At 36.3% G+C, this 24,256-nt stretch overlaps 1 protein-coding gene across 1 annotated transcript in view; it reads left to right on the forward strand.

The window, feature by feature from the left end:
- EYS (eyes shut homolog) overlaps positions 1–24,256 on the forward strand; it is a 703,265-nt gene that overhangs the window by 509,706 nt on the left and 169,303 nt on the right. Inside the window, exon 37 of the mRNA XM_059467250.1 lies at positions 4,246–4,475. Within this exon, the coding sequence (XP_059323233.1) occupies positions 4,246–4,475 (230 nt within the window). The remainder of the gene's footprint in view (positions 1–4,245; positions 4,476–24,256) is intronic.

Below are 24,256 nucleotides of genomic sequence, written 5' to 3' on the forward strand. Positions count from 1 at the left end.
TGTAGACACATCTGCCATAGGCCAGATAATGAATTGCTTGGGGGAAAAGTGTGCTCCCTTTGCAGGTCTCAGTTTGAAGTCCATCATATAAAAAGATCACCCTGGGAAAAAAAGAAAAAAAGCTCTCTTAAATTTAGGTGGAATTTCTTGCATTTCAGTTTGTGTCCATTGCTGTGTGTCTTGGCCACCAGCAAGAGGCATATGCTTACATTCTTTCCCTTTGTCTTTTCCCTCAGGTATTTTTACAAATTACCAGAATCCCCAGAGCCTTCCTTTCTTCAGGCTGAGCAACTCTCCTGGCCCTGGTGCAGGGGCTAAACTGGCAGCACACAGCTCAGCCCTGTCGCGGCTGAGCCCCTCTCTGCCGGGTCAGCACAGAGCAGGGCATCCCAGAGGTTGTGTTCGCTTTTTGAGCTGCAGTGCCTCTGACTTCACACACTGATAGTTTCAGGCTCTTACTGGAGAGAGGAGTGTATGGGAGAGGGAAGCACAGCTGGTCTGGGTATGTGTGCTTTTAGTTTAATAACATAATGTTGAACATGACCTCTAAGTACTATATTCCCGCCATTCAGTTCATCATACATCTCATGAATGGCAAACAATGTAATATAAAATAAACAAGACTTTAAATCGCACTATTGTCTTTGTTTAGACAAGCCTTTCAAGTTTACATGCACTCAGCTATGAAGCACAAGCTTGCAGGCCTTTAAAACTCAGCATTCTGAGGTCATTGTAAGATTAAAAACAATGTGTTGATGCTTGCAGCAAATTAGAAGATCTTTGTGTGCATTATTGACCTGAGAGGCAGTGACAGGCTGGGAAATTGAAAAAGAATAAAAACAAATATAAAATTGTAGCCTTGTTGCAGAGTAACAGTGAATCAAGTTTTGCTTGATATATTTTTGTTACACTTTGTCAAAACTTTCAACACCTCAATTACTATTTTACTTTAAATGCTTCCCAGCTCTTTCTTCAAATAGTTTTAGTTAAAATTCATTGAGCCGAGGCCATTGCATATTCCCAGCAGAGCCTGAACGGCTTGTGAGCGCAGCTGCAGGTGTTTGCCCCACTGAGCAGCCCCAGCAAAGCCTTCCCTGCTTCTGTGGCGAGGCAGGGAGCTGCGGGGAGCCTGGAAGCAGTGCTGGCACCAACACGGTCAGGCACCATCTAGAAGCAAAACATCCAGAACAACACTGCAAAGGCTGACATACTGTGAAAAATTAGCAAATGAACCGGGGAGAAATCAGCCTACCAAGTAGCTTTCCTTTCTCCTCTGCAGATTAGAATGTCAACCAAAACATGAAGCAAGGCTGCATTACTTGCGATCATAAAATTTCATTTAAAGCGCACTGCTGTGATTCTGTTTTAGAGAAAAACAGTAGCTTCCCATCAGAAAGGGGATGTGAGACTTCCACAGCTGGAAATCAGTGCTTTCAGCAGAGACAAGAATGCACCTGCCAGTCAGACAGCTCTCCCTCTTGTTCAGCATTTTACCTCTGACAGTAGCTGGGACCAGGTTCAGAGGAGTAAATTTGCAGTGGTCAAATAGGATTATCTGTCATTAGAAAAATGGTCTCTCTAATAGCTAGTAGTAAGAGCTTCGTTTATACTGTGTTAATTCCCCAGGTTTTATGTAGTTTTTGTGGACTACTTTTTTTTCAGCAGTAACAGAAAAATCAACAAATACCAGTAATTGCTCCTAATAAATTCCTCCTGTAAATGTCTACATCTTTATGTAAACCTGCTATTAGTTCAGAGTTTCTACAACATTTAGGTTATGCTTGGGGAAAAAATCAAGATTTTTGGTTTATTTACTTTTAATCAGAGATTGTAATCCCAGCAGGTGACTAAGCATTTTTAATTTGCTGTGTTAGCAAATAGAAGATTTACTGTGCTTGCTGATAGAAGATAAGACCTGTTAATGCACCCTTAATGCTGCTCTGAATGGAATAGCCTACATGAAGCTCAACAGAGTTATTTCCCTTAGGAGAAAAGTATTGTTATAAATCCAGCAATTATGTTGTTTTCATTGTATTTGTACAAATGGAAATGTTATTATTCAATTCATCTAAATGGAAATAAACAGCAAGTCAATTAATTTCTAAAAGTTTCAAGCCTTTTATTAGCAAGTGCTCTGCCTCAAAAATATTTTAAGGATTTATTTTTAGCCACCTTGATGACTGCCATATTTTTGGATGCTTTTCTCTCATATAAAGTAGATAGCTGCCTTGAAATCCTCATTGCTTAGCACCACAGTGTGTGTATTTTGGCTATTTTGGTTTTGGATGCATCCCTGCTTCAGTATCCCATTCTAATGTTTTCCTTACTATTATGGCTCTGCACATCTTCTCTTTACTGTCACATAAGCCCTGCATGCCTTTTGTTCATTCCCAGGCTCCAGTCCTTTCTCAGTTACAGTGCCTTTCTTTGGGTCCCCTTAGATATTTACTTTGCCCTGAGTTATTTATCTCCTTCCTCTGTCCACCTCCTTTTCTTTCCTAGCTGCCTGTGGGCATGTATCCTTTTATTTTGCTGTATTTATAATTTAGAGAAGCAGATTTTTAATAGTGACATTACCAGACAACTTACTTACCTGGGATGTGTTATGTTGGGCAGAGTTTTTTTCAGAATATTATGAAGTTTGTTGGTGCTTTCTAAAATATGTCTTCAAAAAAGTAAATTATTAAAATCAGTTTTCATGTAAATGGGATATGTAAAAAATTTGGAAACTAGACTTAAGAAGCTAGATAGATACATGGAATGGTGAATGCATTGTCACACTGAATGCCTCCCCACCTACCTTGTTTCTGCAGTTGCAATCTACTGGTGCATCATCACTTTCCAGTGCTTCTTTTTAAGACATACTCACAACTCTAGAACATGGTGAAGCAAAATTTTTAGCTGATACAAGAGTAGGTGCCCAAGAGAAAGGAAAGAGCACAGCAGGAGCCAATATATAGGCTTCTTTCAAACACAGTTGACAAACAGATGATATTAAACCAAAAAAGTTACTTTTTCTTTACCTTTCCCCTTTCTTCCCAATATTTCTGTGAATTAAAAGATGCTGTGTTTCTGTACTACAGCTTTTTCCCTTCTGCTATGCATGCTTCATCTACTTATATGCAAGTCTCTCACAGAACTGCCTTACAAGTTTTGGTAACTTCAAGCAATGAGTATTGCACTTCGGCCATAATAATCCCCTGTACCGATACAAGCTGGGGATGGAGTGGCTGGATAGTGCCCAGGTGGAAAGGGACCTGGGGGTGCTGGTTGACAGTCGATTGAATATGAGCCAGCAGTGTGCCCAGGTAGCCAAGAGGGCCAATGCCATCCTGGCCAGTATCAGGAATGGTGTGGCCAGCAGGAACAGAGAGGTCATTCTTCCCCTGTACTCGGCACTGGTGAGGCCTCACTTGGAGTACTGTATCCAGTTCTGGGCCCCTCACTTTAAGAGGGACGTTGAGTTACTTGAGCGTGTCCAGAGGAGAGCAACGAAACTAATAAGGGGCTTGGAACACAAGCCATATGAAGAGCGACTGAGGGAGCTGGGGTTGTTCAGCCTGGAGAAAAGGAGACTAAGGGGTGACCTCATCACTCTCTACAACTTCCTGAAGGGTGGCTGTAGTGAGCTGGGGGTCGGCCTCTTTCTCCGGGCGACAACGGATAGAACAAGAGGACACAGTCTCAAGTTGCGTCAAGCTAGATGTAAGTTAGAAGTAAGAAGGAAATACTTCACAGAAAGAGTGGTCAGAAACTGGAATCATTTACCCAGTGAGGTGGTAGAGGCATCATCCCTTGAAGAATTTAAAAAAAGACTGGATGTGGCACTTGCTGCCATGATCTAGCTGAACAGTTAGAACATCGGCTGGACTAGATGATCTTATAGGTCTCTTCCAGTCTTGAAAATTCTGTGATTCTGTGATTCTGTGATTTAATAAGTGAAGCCTGTGTTTATTTTTAAACTGTTGTTGACATCAACCAAAAATGAATTTTGAGAGCCCATAAAACTGTGCTTCTTGCATGAAGGCTATTCCTTGCTCCCTGACAGGAAAAAAATACCATCACTGTGTTTTTGCTAGTTTTTTGGATGGGGACTAGGTTTGGGAATGTATTCATATTTTCTGAAGTATAGTCTGAATTTCTATTTAAAAACAACAAACTAATATAAATTGAAGCTTAAGTACAGTAACAAAAATTAGATCTCACAGGGTTTTTTGTTTTGATGTGTTGCCTCTCTCCTTTCAGAATCTCTGTACCCGCACATCTATCAACAGCACTCCCTGTGGTTTCCTCTGATGTGCCTCTCTTGCCTGACCCTGGTGTGCCCTCTCAGATTTCCCCTGCATTGCCATCTGTGTGCCAGGAAGGACTGTGCCATAATGGAGGGACGTGTCACCCTCTCTCTCTGCCCACTGGGGCCGCCTCATTCCAGTGTGACTGCCCACTGCACTTCACCGGGCGATTCTGTGAAACAGGTAATGGGGTTAATTTTTTCCCTGTGAGTTATGAAATGAAAGTCTTATTCTGCTTTGGATATGAAAAGGGAGGAAGAGGTATTGATTGTCATATTTCCCTGCTTTTCATCCCAGTTACTTTTAGTTAACTGAGGAGCAAATTCATTGAGGTAACTGGAATAATACTTATTTGCAGTGTAAATTAGGTGATATGAGTCAGGCACACTCCTAAGGGTTGCAATTTGAGTTAATGACAAAAACATTGCATTATTTGTGCAAAATTGTAGTGCACCATTTTAATGTGTTTTTCACTGTATTATTTCTGGGACAGAAGTAAGCTGACTTCCTCAGAAGATTATGTTTTCCATTTCTACAGACTGGGTTTTTTAAATCATCGTGTCAGATCCTTTGTTGAAAAAGGCTTTTCTTTTTCTCTGTAACTCATTTATACTTCTACTACTGTTGCTCATAAAGCACAGATCAATCAAATGAACATAATTGGAATTTGAATAAGAAAATAATTCTTCTAATAATTTTGGTTTCTTTGTAAAATGAATCAAGGCTATAAGGCAAACTGATCAATATTTCTGTTTTGTAATTGTAATTGCTTTTCATTATTGCTTTTCAGAAAGTTCTTTTTAAAGCAAATTTCATAGCTGGCTTCAAAAACTTTTTAAGCTTTTAAAGTACTGTGGTTTATGAATTGCAGTAGATAATTCTCATAAAGGGCGTTACTGGTGTACAGGAAAAGAACCAAAAAATATCTAGAATATGGTTATATAACTGTATCATCCTCCTAATGAACTTCCCACAGTATGAAGTAAAAGCAACTGGAGTTAAGAATGCCTTTGCCAGACTGCTAGTGTATGTGGGCTAGCATCACATTGTATTACTGTCTAAAAATAGGTCATTGCACTCCCTAAATGTGAAAGCAGTCATAGACTGTCAGCTCAAAAAACAAATTGTCACGTTGCTTACATATCAGAGACTATTTTACCATGTAGCCTTTTCAAGTTTAAAATAAATCATATATTTGCAAATTTTCACTGTTAAAATTGAATCCCATATTTTCTATATATTTAGTCTCTGGGCATACTATTTGCACTTGTCTACAATACATTGCAGATGTGGAAACTGCAACATGAAATAACAAAACTAAAAAAGGGTGTTTCCATAAAACATGAAATAGTTAGTGCTTCAATGAAGTATTTTCAACATTTAAATAATTTTTTTTTATTTATTTACGTACATTTCATTTGCCAGAATCTCCTTCTGTGTTCCAAAGAATGCAGTTGGCATCCTTTTTATCAGCATCATCTGTGCTGTTTTGGATGAGGGCACTTTCTCACTGTTTGCAAGGGTTATGCTAGGAGTAGGCAATGTTCAATTTAAGCAGGAATTTGAGAGACATCCTGTGATAATAGGCCATATCAGTATGTGTGCATAACCTCTGTGGGACTCCACTGGTTCCTTCCGCTGGTATCTGATTGCTGCTTTCTTCTGACCTTCCAGCTGATCTGTCACTCCCCAAGGGTCTTCTATTGATGCCTGGAGAGGCTGACCTAGAACAGAGGCTGGACAGAGTTAAAGAATAAAGTAGATATTTATTAAAAGCCCTTAAAGGATACACCTTGGGCAGCACAAGAGCCTGACCAGGGCTACACTCAAGATGGACCCAAAATGGTCACAAAATGGACAACCATTCATAAGGTTTCACACTTTTATAAGTTTTGGTCCATTAGCATATTGGAGTTAATTGTTCAATTACAGCCTCAGGTTAGGAAATGCCATCCTCTCAGTTTGCTCTCTTCAATTCACCTTTGTTTATGCTTTTTGGGCTGGAGGCTGTAATGGCTGTACTTGGTTCTCAGGCTGGAAAAGGATTGTTTTGTCTAATTACCCTGTGAAGAGAACTTGCAATCACTTTATATGAAGTTCAGAGTTATGCATCAAGGCAGCACAGAATCTGAAAAATACGAAAGCTAAAACTTAAGGCATCACTATGGTTTCATGTTTTTGATGATAACTGACATGATCTGTGTTTGAATGATATTATCTGGGCTGAGTACTTCAGTGTTCCATAGACTTTAGGGATAGTATCTTCTGTTTCATTGATTGAAAAAAGTATTTTTATGTTGCTCTTTCAAAAAGACAGTGTTCAGATTAATTTTCTCCTTTGAAGCTTAGCCAGTGCAGGCCAGTAGAATTCATACATTGGAAAGAGTTGACTGCAAACCACACTTCCAAGGAAATTTGTCTTCCAAGGAAGTTTATCTTAGTTGTGTAAGTGAAGGGGACTTCTTCTCTCTCTCTTTCTGTGATTTTGTTTCAAAAATCATGTGTGAAAATATGACTGAATTATGACTACCCCAAGATCAAATTAAAAGGAGAGGACTCTTGCACTAAGTTGCAGTTGTAACCAAATCTCTGATGGTTAGGACTGACTCTACATAAGGTGCACCAGTAACCATTCCATTCAATAAAACAGAATAGAAGCTTTAAAGAAACCCAGAAACAAGCAGCTCCTTTGGAGAACATAACCTCAGCTGTGCAACCATATAATCCTTTTAATGGCCAAACACCCCGTTTCCACGATGTATCTATTTTTTTTCCTAAAAGTGGAAGAGATGCTTTTGCTTTCCTGCACCTTACATGATGTTGAGATAATAACAGAGATTATTATTTCCACATAGGTTGTCTAATAGTTCTAGCACTGGAAGAATAACATTTATTTTTCTTTTTTTTTGTGTGGAGAAGATGAATTAAGTTCTCTTTTCACAGAGCTCTGCTTTTACCCTCTAAAAGCCCCTTTTCAATACAGGGAACAGCCTCCTCCTTTTTGCTAGTGCTGCTGGGTGAGCCTGGGCTGCTGTATCTGACACGTTCACTGGCTGGGAGCTAACTGGGGCAGCTGCATCCCAGAGCTCATGCTGTCACATTACATCTTTAGATAGATCAGAATTTGACTTGATAGATCCTGTATTTAGTAGCTGAAAAGTAACTGCAGCTTAGAGTGATCCTATTTAATCCTAAATTTTCAATGAGATTGATAATTTAGTCTAATGAAACCAGAATTTGACCGAGCTATGATTATAAACTTTTGATATTCAGAGACCTGTTCATCAAGAAATCTAGAGAGAGCTCATAATTACAGGATATAAGAGAATCAGCAATAATTTTATAATTATTTACCATAGACCTCCCAATGGAGAAATAAATTGTCATGTATACAATATAGAAACTTTATGACAGTCAAGGAATTTTTCTCTTGACTCCTTAATGATTTCTGTTTATCTTAATGTGATGTGTTATAACATGCTATTATGTATACCTATACATTTCAGCAATATATTTTCATTAATCATCTTTGTGATCTGCCTTTTACCTACCATTAACTAAATTTCAGCAAGAAAACTCATCATACACTTACCTTTATTAACAGTGCACATGGTTTTACAGCCATAGGGCTTTACATACAAACCCTCTGTGGATATCTTAGCTTCACTAGAATCGGTGAATTTGTTGATTAAATGGCTGTGGTAGATACACTTCTTTGGTTGCTAACTATTTTTATTACAGTGTATAAGAACACCTACTAGAGGGAGAGCAAGTGAATGTCATTATCAGTTATCTGTATTAACTTAATGAGTGTTATTAAATGCAAATTCTTGTTTTTATTCATTTGTTCCTTGACTAGTAAGCTCTAACAGGTTGTTCTGCCTTTACAAAAAATACATTCAATTCATAATTGTTCCTATGGATATATTAAACCATAGCAGTTTATCTAAATACACTGTGTACTTACTCCAAGCAGATACCTCTGAAATATCTCTGAATGACAGTTTTGGAAAATGGAACTCTATCTCCATTTTTCTAATGAAATAGAAAAGTATACATACGAATCAGTGTATTTGCCAAATTCAAATTGTTGTTATCAACACTGGTTATATACCCAAGGCCAAAGTGAGGATCCAGTATAGAGCATGGAAGGGCAACCATCTGAGACCTCTGTTCCCTTTAATACTGTTTTCAGTATTTCCATTTTTCTATTTTTTTATTTACAAGTTACCAAAGTTAATAGGAAATTAGAAGTTAGTACGAGATGTATTTTAAATCTTTATTAAAATGTGGCATAGAAAATATGTTTGTCACATAAAATTAATCAGTGATGAGTGCTACATGACTGCTTTCATCCAATAGAAAGGGAGGATTTTATCAATTGGGTATGAAAGGTAGATAGTGTACTCTGCACTGCCCATTCTTCTTTTTCTTTTCTGTATAAATAAGCTTTTTTACTTTAACTTTAAATGTATCATTCTTTCTTAATTAGCAAAGCTGTGTTATCTGCTTCATTGTGAAATTCCCTCACGAGTGAAAAAATCTGCTATTGGCTCTGCTTTAGCATGAAAGCAGATGGTGGTGTATTACTGGAAAGTTCATAGCAATAGTTGGGAATATCTTGCATGTGTGAAGATGGTATATCCTTGACTGTTAATTATAAGATTAACATTTTTAAGTCTCCAAAATTTTTAGTATTCCGTAAAAGTTTTATAAATTGTTCAATAAAAAGTGCATTTAAATGTCATGTGTTAAAACCAGAAAATCTGTTGAATTTGATATGTTGCCTGTGTATATTTTGTACATTACTTAAAGGTCAACTCCTTTGACAAAGCTGCAAAAATAGCAGTAAAATGGAAGGCTGTTGCAGGCACTTAGGTTGGAACAGTCACACTAAAGACTTTGCTACATTTGTTCCCCAGGATACACTTGTTGAATTCCTGATTTTTTGAGAAATACTTGATAATATCACCCTGAACATTTGAAGTTTCTTTTACAGATGCTTTTCTAGACGTCGTTCCTAATTTAACATTTCTGGCTTGTGTCATTGATTGCCATAATTCATCTCAGACAAGTATGGGGAGTTTGGTCTTTATGTCTTTGGCTTTGAAAAGAAATGTAGTTGGTCCAATTTATTTTATTTCAGGCATATTTAGAACAATCTCATGTCTCCAGTAGAACTATTTATCTCTTTAATAACATTTATACCGTCTATTTATAATTTAAAACAAGTCTGTGACATTTTCCATCAAAAAGAAAAGTGAGCCAGTGAAAATTACATAAAAAGGTCGAGGAAAGACAATTGCACTTTCGTCTCTACATTCAAGTTTCAGTTTGAGGCACCCAGAAAGAAAAAATGGGATGTGGTTACCCCAAAACCTCTGTTTTTCCAGGGTTCAAGGGTTCTTTCATTCATTTTGTCCTCCCTCAAAATGACTCATACCTGGTAAGACTCCGTGAGCAGGGAAAAAATAATGTGTTTAGAGATTTCTGTAAATTCCCAGAGTCATTAATTTGATGTCATTAACCTCAGTTTATGTCTAGACTCATGAGATACCTATTGATATCCCACTATTGGTATTTGTGTATGTAAACCTTTCAAATGAATTCTCTAGATTTTGGACTAGATTTTAAAAATCCCTTCAGACATTTTTTTTTTAGGAAGTGGGGTTGAAAATCCAGAACACAGTAGGTTAGTTAAGAACAATCAAGGATTTAGCCAGTAGTTAACTTTGTATGCTGGATTTGATACACTAGTTGAGATTATAGCAATTTTCATAGGAAATAGTTAGCCATTCCCACAGTCTGTTCCATTCAATATAGTTCAACAGAAATTTTATTTGGGTGAGCAATGCAAAAAGGAATTATATATATTTTCTTCTCTGCACTTTCACTTGAGGATATAATTTTGCACTTTGATATCAGACAATGCAAACCTTGTGAAGTGTAACTTGTCAACACTTTATAATACCCTGTGTCTGTGATTTTAGTAATCACATTAGCTTCACAGTCACCTAGACTTAGCTTATGGTCCTTGCTTTTTTCCTTCCTAGTTCACAAAATTTTGGAGACTTTTTCAAGATATCTGAATTATCTTTAATCTCATGACATCTTGTTCTATCATGTTTATTTTTATGTGGGTTAATTTGCTGAAGTGTTTTTGAAATCAAAGAAAAACAGGATTTTGAGGGGAAAGAAACAGAGTTCACAAGGAAGAGGTGAAGCAATTTTTGACTAATCCTTCTTATGCCCTCTGGACATTTTTGTAGAATTTTGCCACTTCAGAAACAAGTGTCAGTATGAGCTTTCATACAACTTAATATTTAATTTTCATCTAATTTAGATGTTATGTCCCAGATTCAGTGAAGCATGTAAGCTTTACATGTATTTAATTTCAAGAGTGTAAGGAACTTCTGTGATTCATGGAATTTATGTTCAGGATGCAGGTATTCTACTACGTCAGACCCTGATTTAGAATCCCTCCATTCTGTTACTTGTTTGGTCATTCATATGAGCTTATTACTTAAAATCAACCTTCATCTCAAATCCCTCCAGAAAACTTAATGAATTTTTAAAGGGATGTGACAGTTTTCTACGATTGTTAAGACTAAATATGTGATTAAACCTTAATTATACCTAGGGGGAGGATAATCAGATAGAGTTTGTTGAGATGTAGAAGAAACTCTTCAAAGCACCAACAAAGTCTTAAAAACTGCTGTCCCAGTGTCTGTAAAGTTATTTATGATTGCAGCTGCCACATACCCACAACCAATGAGATCCATAACAGCTGTAGACTCTACTGCTATGGCATATAATACAGAGTTCTATGTTATACTGTAGAGCTATAGGGTTCCCTTATTTAGCAGAGATGTAATATATATTTCACAAATCTGTTCTGTGAAATAGATTATGGAGCCTGTTGGGCATTAGTTGTTTTGAGAGATTATGATGAAAAAAGTCAATAATTATAGAAAATTCTTATAGAGTTGTCACTTTTCTAGTACATCCTCTGTCTGTTATTCACCTCCTTTCACAGTCAGACATGAGCCATTTAAAATAAGAAGTATTGAGTTTAAGTTTTGTTTTAAAGTTGCTTATTTTTATATGTATTTTATTAAAAAGAAAATAGTTGTAGTATTTTGCTATAAGGATTTGCATTTCTAGAAAAAACAATTTATAAAGGCAATAGAAAAATCTATGTCTCCTCATCACATAGACCAGACCTGTGAAATTTTACCATTTCTAGCATTTGGTTCTTGAATCACTGTTTCTTTAATGTGGGTGGATGAATGTTTTCTTGTCATAATAATTGTTATGAGAATTGTAACAATTTGATAACAAACTCTATTCTGGGCAACAGATAGCAGAAAATGAAATAATGGTGAGTTTACAATTTGCAGGGAACAAGCTTTCTCCCCTTCGTTTTCCACTTGAAAACATCAATATAAAGTTGGTTCTTTCTAATCTTGCAACGTGTTAGGCTGCAATGTCCCAGTCCTTTGAGTAATTTTTCATTTGAAGGTAGTCATTGTCATGTAAGTGACAAATACTTGGTTTTGTCTTGCTTTACTTCTCCATTTATGGCATTTTCTGGGAAAATAACTTTTCTTTCAGTAACTCCTGAATTGAAGCAATTTGTTCTGTTGTGCTAAATTGCTGATAATCAAGTCATCTGCAAAAATCCTGTGTCTCCCCTGGCAGTTTGGCAATGCTTATTTTCTGAGCTTGACTCATTTGAGTTCTTCCCCAGGAGATACTGTGTTGTGTAATAAAGCAGGTGAGGTATTAAATAATGGTTTTGAGCTTTATTATGTAAGAAAGAGACATAGAAGACTGTGTGTGCTTCAACATCACAGTTAATTTAGTAGTTAGTTAGAAATCATCTGTGGTACTGAGTTAGGATAACAGTATGCTTTACTACCTTGACATTTTGATTTCAAGAATGCTGTGATTGAAAACAGAGGGATTTTCATTCCTTCACACAGGGTGTAAGCTGTGGTTCTGCTCCCAGAGCACTCTCAGGAACTTTCAATTAGCTGAGAGAGGGGCGTGAACATCAGGATTCTCTAGGGACCTCAGTGAAGTGTCCTGCTCAGAGCCATGTCACCTGGCCCATCCTTCCATGCCACCTCCCAAGGCCAGTGGCCAGTTTGGAAGGATGCTGGCTACTCACATAATGTGACTAAAGAGAAAATGGCTTTGCTGTTTCCTGGCCTAAGCATAAATTTCTGACTCAAGCATGAAACCCCATATTATTTCTAATTAAGAGTGCCTGATACATTCTTTTCATGCATCTCCATGGAACACTGATGCCTGCATAAAATCTTAAACTGCTGATGTTTAAAGAGGAGGAAAATTTATAACATAGGTATTAGGAAGTTACCATTGTGAGGCTCCTCAAGCCTCCAACCTCCCTCTGAGGAAGAAACTTCTTATATGTAAAATAAAATCTGGGTTTTCTTTCTACCATTGTACTTTCTTTATTTTTTTGTAATGACAGTTTGTGGTGATAAAATAGGTAAGTAATTATACAGCAAAAACATGTTAGCGATTTAGCATTTTAGTTACCCAGGAAATCTAGAATTCAGAGGGTGAATTTCCTAGTAGCATGATATACTTATATACTTAAATACTATGGATGTAAACCAGTTCTGTGCAGAACATGGAGAGGTTCAAAACTTGCCAGCATGTATAGTCTCCATGTGTTTTAGTGGAATTACTGAAAATAGTGAATACATCATCAAACAGTGCAAAGGATCGATACATTGCCCAAACAGATACTCTTGTTAGATTCATAGTTCAAACAATGACTTCCACAAATGAAAAAATTTTCCTATGTGACTTGATTCTCTGCATCAATAATTTTCTTAAATAGATTTTTAGCCCTATACAAGACAAAAATAAAAGTACAGTATTATAAGTAAATAGTAAAAGACACTTCTATATAGAATACTATAGTAAATATGCAAATATGAAAAAATAAACTCAAGAAAAGAAAAAGACAAGGGCCCTATTAGCTTCTACCAACCAAAGTGGAAAACTATAGAATCATCTGACTGCCAAAGCTGTTCTCCATCATGTGGCATTATTCTTAATATTACCTTATGGAAACTGTAAATTAATGGCTTTTTCTTTTTACTCATATGTACAGTTGGCTTCAGCAACTGGTGAATGTCAGCAAAATAAAGAGCAAAACTCAATCAAATATTTATATGAGTAAAATGTGTACAATGTGTGCAGCCACAAGCTTTTTAAGTCCCTTTTAGAGTTTGACAGCAGAAGACAAGATCCTGTTGTACATCCATGTCTTCATGTGCATTTTCTTGCATTAAAAGGAGCACACTACTGAGTTTTGGGTTTTATGCATCACAGTTGCAAAATTTAAAAGTTTTATCTCTGTAGGTTATTCTGAGGTATAAATTATGGAGTTGTTGTTGTAACAGGAAAAAAAACACATAAGATGGGAGTGTTCTTACTAAATATATATGTACTTCATCAAATCTCTAGCTAAAAGCATTGTAGAATCACTACACAGCCTTCTCTGTTTAGAGATTCTTATACAGGAGTTTTACAGAAACTCCTATTAAATTAATTCTTCCCTTGATATAAAAGCATTGTAACCACTCATAAAAAAATATGAATGTAGAGAAAAGGTGCAGAAAATCAAGAATTTCTATACATTAAAAATAGAGTATGAAGGGACCTTTCATTCTTTGTTCTTTGAGATCCAAAAGACTGCATAATTTTCCTCCTTTAAAGTCGAATTCAGAGAGACTCAAGAGAGAAATTGAGAATATGAAATTAATTTCTGGATGATCAGAACCAGTCTCCCATTTTTCAACATTTCTGGAGACCAACCCGAGTGCCGTGGAGAATAAGAGAAAGAATGTCAGCCTGGATTTAAAGCCTGAACATTCCCATGAATAATCCAGCCACTGATGCTTGTGGGTCTAAATTTATCCAGAGATGCTGGGAGGCAAAAGATTTAAAAGAAACAGTAACAATAAATTTTGTCAGAACTGAACATTTTGATCCAAAATATTGGCTCAAAATGTGTCTGTTTCAAGGGATATCCTGGGGTTTTGTTTGTTTGTTTGTTTTGCTTTGTTTAGGATTTTAGATCTGTTAAAAAGGTTATTGGTCCCAGTTAGATGTGCTAAAATGCTGATAACATTTAAGAAAATGAGAGGGGAACAGGATAAAGGAATTACTACTGTGCACTTAACAGCAGGCAGGACAGATTTGTGAGGTTGTGTGATAGGGCAGCTGAACAATGAAAATATTTTTTAAATACAAATCTAGAAAAGGAAAATAAAATGAGCAGTTATAAAGAAAAGTAGTCATTGGCATTGTACTTAGTCCAGCTGAAGTTCTCTTAAAAGGATAAAGAAAAAATTCTTGGTCACAGGAATGCTAATAAAAGCTCAGAACTCTCTGAGGAAGAAAATTACTGTTTTATATTTTCCTTTTCCACAAACAATTTCAGTTTGCAGTGTTAATCATCCTGTCTCAGAGCAGGGAATGCCTGCCACTTTGCAGTTCCTAAAAGGAGATATCAAATGGAGCTTTAGCAGCCCCTGCACCTGTTTGCATTTTCTGTTGCCTGTGAAAAATACACCACATGTTTGCTGTGTTTCCAGATCCACAACAGTCTTCATTCTTTCTTCCGGCTCCAGTGGCAGAACTTTGAAATCCTGCTGCTTTGTTACGGTTTCAGAAGCAGTAGATTAATACTTTCCTATTATATTGCTGTAGCTTATTTTTCACATGAACAACTTGCCAAAAACATACAGGACTCTGTGAGCAGTGATGAAGCTTACTTGTAATAATCAATAAGGCCTAGTCACTCTCCATGACATTAAGGTTTTTATAAGTTCTGGCAAAATCTTCATTTATCTATGCCACAATTTTTTGCTCATAGCATGGCTATTTTCATTTTCTGCTCTAAAGGGTGTTCCCCTAACAAAAAGTGTCTTTCCCCTAAATATTTGATTCATGAGTCTTTTAGAAAGTTATAATCAATATCTGTCTACTAAAAAACAAAAAGAGAAGGAGAAAAATGCCGAAATCATCCATGAGAATACTGGGAAATGTCATTAAAAGTAGATTCTTTCTTGAAACCAGAAATGTTTCTTACTGACCCTGACCAATCCTCTTTCTTCTTTCCTTCCTTACTGTTATGTTACAGAACACATAATACTATATGATATCCTTCTTTATTTTCTGGCATTGTTCTCCCAAATAGCAATAAACCATTTATAGGCTATTGTGTATATTTATAGAAAACACAAGAATCTCTATATTTCAACTTCATAACTGTTTTGTATCTTTTCCTGCCACCATTTGTAGTTTGTTTATTCTCCCTCATTTTTGTTGTAGCTTTTACAGTCTTTTTGACTTGCCAATCTCCCCAGGGCAGTGTGAGCAGAAATAAAAGAAGCTGACTCAGCATCTCCTTTTTTTCTAGCCCCCGTATGAAGAAAGGGACAATTTTATCATCTTCTATTTGACAATTTCTTTGCCACAGAATTACAGAACCTTTAGGGTTTGAAGGAACCTCTGGAGATCATCCAGTCCAACCTTCCTGCCAAAGCAAGGTCACCTGAAACAGGCAGCACAGGAACATGCTCAGGTGGGTTTTGAATGTTGCCAGTGAGGGAGATTACCTGACCTCCCTGAGCAGCCTGTTCCAGTGCTCTGCCATTCTCAGTGTGAAGTTCTTCCTCATGCTGAGATGAAACTTCCTGTGTTTTAGTTTGTGGTCATTTCTTTCTCATCCTGTGACTGGGCACCACCATAAAGAGCCTGGCACCATCCTCCTGACACCTGCATTTGAGATATTTATATGTATTTTTGGGGTCTCCTCTCAGTCTTTTCTCCTCTGGAATAAACAGGCACAGCTCTTGAAGTCTCTCTTCATAAGAGAGATGCTCCAGACTCCATCTCTGTGACCTCTGCTGGACCTTTCCTGTAGCTCCTGGTCTTGTACTGAGGAGCCCAGAAGCAGACAGAGTAGTCCAGGTACTAAAGCTGAGTCCCTCCTTCTTTTGTAGATTCTTCCATTCAGGTGGAAGTCTCCTTCCTGGTGTTTGGCCACTGTTACAAACTTGAATCACTCTTTTTCTAATTAAGCTATGCGGAAAACATTTCTGATTTCCAGCCCAGAGCAGTTTAAGGAACTAGTAAAAAATTAATTTTACAGATGCAGCAAAGCATTTGTGAGCAGGTCATGTACCAGCTGCCACGCTGCTTTCAGAGGCAGTCTGGGCCATGCAGCACCCACCTAGAGCAGCATTTCTCTGAACTAACCTGCTCATTTGGCATGAGTCAGCAGGAGGTGCATTCTGTGATAGAGGTGTTCACTGTGGTTGTGGCTACAGGTGTTTGCAGCGGCCCTGTGGTGGGGAGGGCAGGTCAGCTGAATTGTCAGGTATCCCATTTAATAGGGAATGCAGGTGAGACTAGAAATGAAAGTGAGATTCTTTGCTACTGATGTGTTACTGAATGCTTAGTGAATAAAATGCTTTTACTTTAAAAACTCCTTCAATATTCTTTTTGGTTTTGTGTGCTATTGACACATTTTTTTTCTCTATGGTTATCTATAATTGATAATGAAAGTAATTTTGAAAATGAGTAATTTTTTTAGAACTTAATAAACAAAACCTGAATTCAGGTAACTCTTAGTACTATTTCTTGGTACGAATCTGGATGCAATTTCAGAACTAGTGATATTTAGTCCAAGTCCTCCTTTGACTTTTTTCTTAGAAGTCTTTTTATGAAAAGACTTTTAATGTTTCCCTTTCATAATCACTGAACAAAGACTGAACTATGGAGTTTCTTTATTTGTGGAAAGAATGAGTGGGTTTGGACAACATGTGTAGAAAAAAACCTGGGATTTTTTTGGAAAAAGTGAGTTTTCCAGTTAACACTTCACTATGTAGTGTTGTGAGGTCCTATTTACTTCATTTTCTAATCCAGGGATGTCTGATCATGCAAAACATTGGCTTATAAAAGCCAATATACTATCATAGCAAGCAAGGGGCTCAATTTAATTATCAGCCATTGTGATCTTCATTTTTTTTTAATGGGAAAAATTCCATGAAAATTTGGAGTTGAAATTTTGTTAACATACACACCACCTAGAGACAATGCTAGGAAATAATTGGAGAATTTGAATAAAAAGCTGAATATGGTCACTGGTACCACATTATTTCAGAAAGTTCATCCAAATAATCGTGTTACAATTTGACACTAGCAATCCCTGTGCTTTATTCATTCTCTCTTTGACCATAAAACCTATGGCCTGTACTTTTTGTTGTTCTGATGGTTCCATAAGCCATTCTCTGGAAATCTGCAGGAGCTTGTTGCTTATTTTCCTTGTTTTTGTGACCGCTCAACCATCACACATATGATACAGCAGAGAATAGAATCCACCACCCAACTTAACTTGATGCTCTCTGCACATGTCACATCAGAGCTACAATAAGGATAAAGGAAAGGGGGAAAGGATTTAAGAAGGAAGAGTACGTATATTCTGAGAAGAACTGAATCACTCAGAGACCACAAAAATAGTTCTCTTTGGCTATACATAGTGGATTATAAAGCTGAATCAAAGGTAGCAAAGAAAAATACCCTCATGAAATTGGATTATACGAAAGAGATAATTGTTGGAGATAGATGATGTCCTGTGGCACGGCAGAATTAGCTTCCTGAAGCAAACTGTTCAATTGTTTGGTATTAACAGTAGAAGGGGTACTTGCAGTGACAGTGTTCAGTGTAAGGGAAGAAATAACAAAGCCAAATATTCTGAAAGAAAGGCAAAATGAACTGTCACAAATCAAAGAATGCAACTGTTTCTCAGTCAACAGAGTGGATTTGAGGAAAGAAAGAAAAACCAGATGACGAAGTGAAAAGAGCATTCTTGCCTCTATCTCCAAGTAAACCTAAAGTAATTTCATAGGGCAAAAACTTATCCATAGGAGCAGTTTAGGCAGACTATGTCAGGACATTAGAAGCAGCTCAATGCATGCTCTGTCATAACTGATTTTCCAGTTATGGATGTATTTTATTTTCTATTGTAGTCTGAAAAATACAGTGCATTACACAGAAACTTTACTTTTAAATAGGATAGGAGACTAAAAATCGAGTTCACCTCTATTCTTGAATTAGCCTCAGACTCATTCTAAGACCTTGGAATTCTGTTCCCTCACTGCAATTCTTCCTGCATTTTCATCTGTAGTTTTGTTTTTTGGTTTTGGTTTGGGTTTTTTTGGTTTGTTTTTTTTTTTTTTTTTTGGAGGTTTTTTTGTGGGATTGTGATGATGTGGTTCTGCTTGTTAATTAATAATTCACTTGTCCATTCTTTATCTAGACAGCTTTTCAAATTTCTAGGCTTGTCTCAAGGAGGTCTTTATTTAAATCCTGTCCTAATCATGGGATGTCTGATAATTCAGATCACTTGCCTTTGAAAGATAATACAATATCATAAAGAGCAGGAAGCTCAGTGAGTTAACAGGTGCTGTAATCTGTCAAGTAAAACATATTTGACACCAATCACATTTCACAAAGGTTAATTCTAAATCCATTCTTTTTTCTGCTGAGGATTAGTAGATCACCCAGAGGGAATCAGTATTCTTGTAGTCCAAACCAACTGTCCGTGGCCATCAGCAGAGACACACTCATTCTGACAGTGCCTGTCAACAGAAACATTAGATTGTGGGTACAGATACTTCTGATCAACAGTTTTAGATCCACTGCCCAGTACCTAATACCAGCCACACAGGACCTGATTCATTATGTAGTTTCACAGAACACAAGCTTTTAGTTTTGTATCTCTGGAATTCTCTGGAGCAGTCACATGTATGTCATCAGTGACTTTTTTTCCTTCGTTTTTTTCCCAGAAGAAAATTTCTTTCCTCAAGAATTTTAAAATTTAATACATTAATAGGAAAAAGTAACTTTAGGATTCATTTTCACTGAACAGCTTTTAAATATAAATTTTCTCATATTAGCACTCTCCATATATATCAAGTATCCATAATTCATTCTTGGGAACAAATCCTTTTTTTTATTATAGAAAATATGCCTGTCTAGTAATTATATAAACTCACTTTCTTCCAGTTTCAATGGAATCAACTGCACAAATAATTTTTTAAACCTTTATCTTGGTGCATCCTTCCTTGGTGATTGGCTTACACAAGAGAAAACATCATCTTACAAGTTAGATACACAGCAAATATTCAACATGCTAGAAACCTGTAGAAGCTCTGATATGTAATTTCTCTGGAGAGAAATCTAAATTCAGAGTTTATCTGGTTTGGTATAGATTTCAGATTCTTACAATGAAAGAAAATCCAGATCTCATACTATAAATGTTACTTAACTTGCTTTAATATATATCTGGTTTATAATACTTTTAAAACTTTACTTATAATAACTTTTTCATGTAATATTCCAGATTATGTTTCCTCATTAGCCTTTTGAATCATACTTTGGCCAGATGCTGCATGATTGCTCCGTTCTATGCATGTCCTTATGATCAGTGACAGATGGTCATGCTCTGACTTTATCTGAAAAATCACTTGTCTTGAAGCAGTGTGTGAAGAAATCATAAATAATGTGATTTTATTAGCATAGGAATTCACACATTTGGCAGAATTACTACCATCTGTGTGCATTAGTGCAGCATCATGCCTTGTAGATCAGATCTGATTTATGCCCTGCCAAGTTTGAATAGAAATTGAATTTCTCAGTATTTTTCTGGGTAAGATCATGCAGACAGGCCTCTGTATGTCCATCCAATTGCTGGTACCAGTTGCTGAATACCAGAAATATGTTATTGTCAACATTATTATATATGACTTCAAGCCAGAGGAATCTGATTATGATAGTATATAAATAAATACAGTAATTTGATTATATGCTATCTTCTCCATGTGGATGAGGAGAGGTTTTGCCCCTGACTCCCCCAACCAGATCATGTTTCCTTTGACTCACACATCAGGTCCACAGAAAACCATGTAGAAAACTTTAGCAGACATACTGTCCCCATACCATCAGTGGAAAATCAAAGGCTCTCTATGACAACATAGCTTTTAAAGACTTGAACATAGCTTTAAATGTGTATATATTTAGGGTCTGATTGTTTCTTAAAACATGGATGCATGCAGGATTCAAATAGTTGTTTTCTAGAGTTCAAATCCATTCAGCTCCCCTTCTCGGCATTCTGCTATTCCATTTGAATATCTGAGCAATCACAAAACAAAGCAGCTCTATAAATAGACATCCTTCTACAAACATCACAAACAAGTTCACTTGTGTCCATCAGAAAGCCAGAGGACATGCAGTATGAAGGATACTTTTCATGTTATTTACAAAGATATCTCAGTAGGTTTCTGATTCCAGTGAGGTTTTGGTACCTTCCATTGTAGAGAGCTTATTAAAACTGAAATAGAGCAATTAGGCATTAAATTTGCTCAAAGATTGTTTGCATGTTACCAACTTCACTATTTGTAAATTTGTTTTTGTCAAAAAAATTTCTCCCATTCTTTCTTACAGTAAAATTATTGGCAGTCTTGATTTAAAAGGCTAAGTATATAAACTTATTAAAGACCCAGTCACTACTAGGAACTTAATTTAACATTTTCAGCCTATGGAACTGTCTTAAATGAGTGAAAACATGATCCCTCATAGACTTAACACTAAAAGTCTCTTGCAGTTTGGCTAGAAAATAGATTTCTGAGCTATGATTGCACTTTTCTTGTCATTTATCTTTACACAAAATTGCCATCTAAGTTGTTGACAGTAATAACGGAAATACATTGTATTGCAAAGTCTTAATGTATCTGTACTATTTCCTAATTTTTTTCTGTCTGTGTTGTAAGAGCTGGTAACAGCTCTCACATATTCTGGTAACAGCTCTCACATATTCTGTTTTGTTCTAGTCTTCTGGTTTCAAAAACTGAAATGATCCAGATATTTGCCAGTACTTTCTGCAGATGTCTCAAAAAGGAATGAAAGGCAAAGCTGTCTGAACTCAGTCCGATAAGATCATTTCCATCTGAATGAAAACAGACTGAGTAGTCTGTCACTTCAAAATCTCTTAGCCACCACTCTCTGCTATCACTGGAGTATGTGTTCAATTTGAATATTGATACAACAGCTGCAGGCATCTGTTTATATTTCATGAAAGCTGCTGTCATTAGAACTTCAAAAGGTTGAGATAATATTTCTCTGGGGTTTTTTTTCTTAGCATGGAGTACAACAATTTTGTGGTGTCTCTTGCATGAAAAAAAGTTCAAATAAATCTTCCTACAAAATATACACACTAGGTTTGAGTCATTAGGGGAATGTACAAACAGGCAACACATTTTGAACCATCTAATATGAGGTGATTAATTTCTTTTTTTCTAATGCATGGTCCAGAAATTATGAGAAAGTTATCTACTATATAATTGAAGTTATGCAGATATTAGAGAAGTAATTTACAGAACTTGCTTTTGACTTATGTATCAGCCCTAGATGAAGTACTGTGTAATAGGGTAATTTTTGCTACAGGAGACTGTTCAGTATTATGTATACAAATTAAACACTTGATGAAGAATTTGCTATATTAAATATGCAAATTAAACTTCAGGAAGACATGTAACTGAATTAGCATTGAGAAGTCCTTGGTATTCTGTGACTTACTTGGAGATTGCTTCAGAGAAAAGCCATGAAAACTTCTGCCCAAGAGAGCAAAAGTCTTTAGCTAAAGCTTGATGAGAAAAGTGTTAATAATAGTCACCAAACTAGGGTAAAGTGGAACAGTAAACTTATTCTGCTTTGGTACTATTGATTATGGCCTCCTGGAATGCTTCATTATCAGCCAACTATGCATTGCTTACAAATGCATTAGAGTTTTGGGACAAATCAGTCATTGTTAAAATTGGCAGTTTATTCCCTAAAGACAGGCAGTGTGCAGAGCCTGGATGTGTGTGGTCCCTCAGTAACATCCCTCTTGTACTTCTACTACTTTCCAGATAATTTTTTACAGACTATAAAGTATCTTATTGATTGAGTTCTGAAAGTTGTAAATGTGATTTATGAGTTATATTTGATTAAAAGTGTGGCTGCTCTAGGGAACACAGGGATTTCTTCCCCCTGGTCTAACACTAAGTAAATCACTTAAAACCATTACCTCAGAGAGTATGCCCTTTAAAAAGACTAGTAAAAATGGACAGTTGCATTGGAAAACCATATAGGAGAGTTTTATTTTAACCAGAGTGCCAGGCAAAAAAGATGCATGAGGATGGGATAACTAAAACACTGCAAACATTACTCACTAGGAGGTAAAGTAATGCAGTTTTTCCAGCAATTTTGTAAGTACAGCAGTTTGAAGATAAAGTAAAACTTGACAGCAGGGTAAGTAGCTAAGTTTTCACTACTGCCACTGTCCTTTTAATTATACTTTTATTTGATGCGCAGTGCTATGTATCCTGACAGGAAGGAAACTTTATCTTCTAAAAAAAGAGCAAAATGGGAGAAGACTAGCTTTTAACCAGACAGCCCATTTTCCTGGCTGTTTAGAAGTAAGTATTTGTCTTTCAGATTGTTTACATATGAAAGAAGAGATCTTTACAGGCTTTGGAGTTGCACTGCTTTTAAGTTAGAACCAAGGGAACATAGAGTGGAGATATGTGATTTGTGTTGGTGTGTCTCTTCTACTAATTAAGATGAGGTGTTTTGTGAGTGGTCACATGACTTATCTCTTGTGGCTGATACCCAGTGAGACTACAGTCTGTAAGTTTAAAAGAAAAATGTCTCTCTCTTTATCTTCAGCTATAAAATTGGCTAGAAGACTGTGCTTGCTCTACCAATTGATCAAACTAACCTTGCAATATACTGCAACTTCTTTCCTACATTAATCATTTTCCTAATAAGACTCATTTAGCAAGAAGAATATTTCAAGTCTTTGTATTTCAAGGTGTGAAGGATTCAGGAAACAAATAATAAACAAGTGTTGAAAAAGCATATTGAAAAAATGATTGGATCACTTTTCCCCAGTATGCATTAACTTTCATCTTTTTAATATAGCAATTATATTAGTTGCATCTTTCTTTGACACAAGATAGCTGTAGCAAACAGTTACAGAAACCATGTGATGAATTTTTTAAGCATGTGACAAATTATTGCTGAACCTTTAGGCATACATTCCTCTACAGTCTCCCCATGAACATCCTGTCCTCAAATCACTGACAGCTTTACATATTTCTTAGTTCAAACAGTGCAAAAATTAAATGCTTCCTTCTTTTGGATCAAACATGTAATTTGTCATAGCAGTACTTAGCCTGAACTGCTGGATGGATAATATTTAGTCAAACACTAGTGTAAAGTTGCAGACAATACTTTCTTATTTGCTTAGATTCCTGGACTTTCTAATATGACAAAATGTACCATAAAAGAATTGCATCACTCTTAAACGTGCTCTTTTGTTTTCCTCACAAAGCTTTACATTTGAAGTAGGCTCTTGTGCAATGCTATACTGAGCTTTCTCAACAGAGTCTAGAAAATAGCAACAATAATATTTTAAAACACTTTAGTTCTAATTAGTTCATCTATAAAACCTGTGCTTCCTTATGATAGGTAGAAACCTGTGGTAGCACAATATCACACAATACAAGCCATGGTAACTCAATTTTAGGCATGACTGTATATAATATATATATAAATATTGACCATATGCAGTTACTCAATCTAGCCCCTCTTGCAAAGGTGCAATTGTAAAAGTGAGCTCTAGAGGGTGGGTGATTTTCTTCTCTTCTTAGTTTAAACCTACTAGCAGCTTTAACTAATATTGTCAAATTTCTCAGTGTTATTTCAAAGAAGAAATGAAGTCCCACAGATTTAGTTTCTCAGGCTTGAATATCCTCTTCTTTTCTGATATTTAGGATTGTATTTGTGATATTAAGCTAAGTCTTCACTAA

The sequence above is a fragment of the Ammospiza nelsoni genome, chromosome 3 (assembly GCF_027579445.1).
Source record: "Ammospiza nelsoni isolate bAmmNel1 chromosome 3, bAmmNel1.pri, whole genome shotgun sequence".
Taxonomy (NCBI): domain Eukaryota; kingdom Metazoa; phylum Chordata; class Aves; order Passeriformes; family Passerellidae; genus Ammospiza; species Ammospiza nelsoni.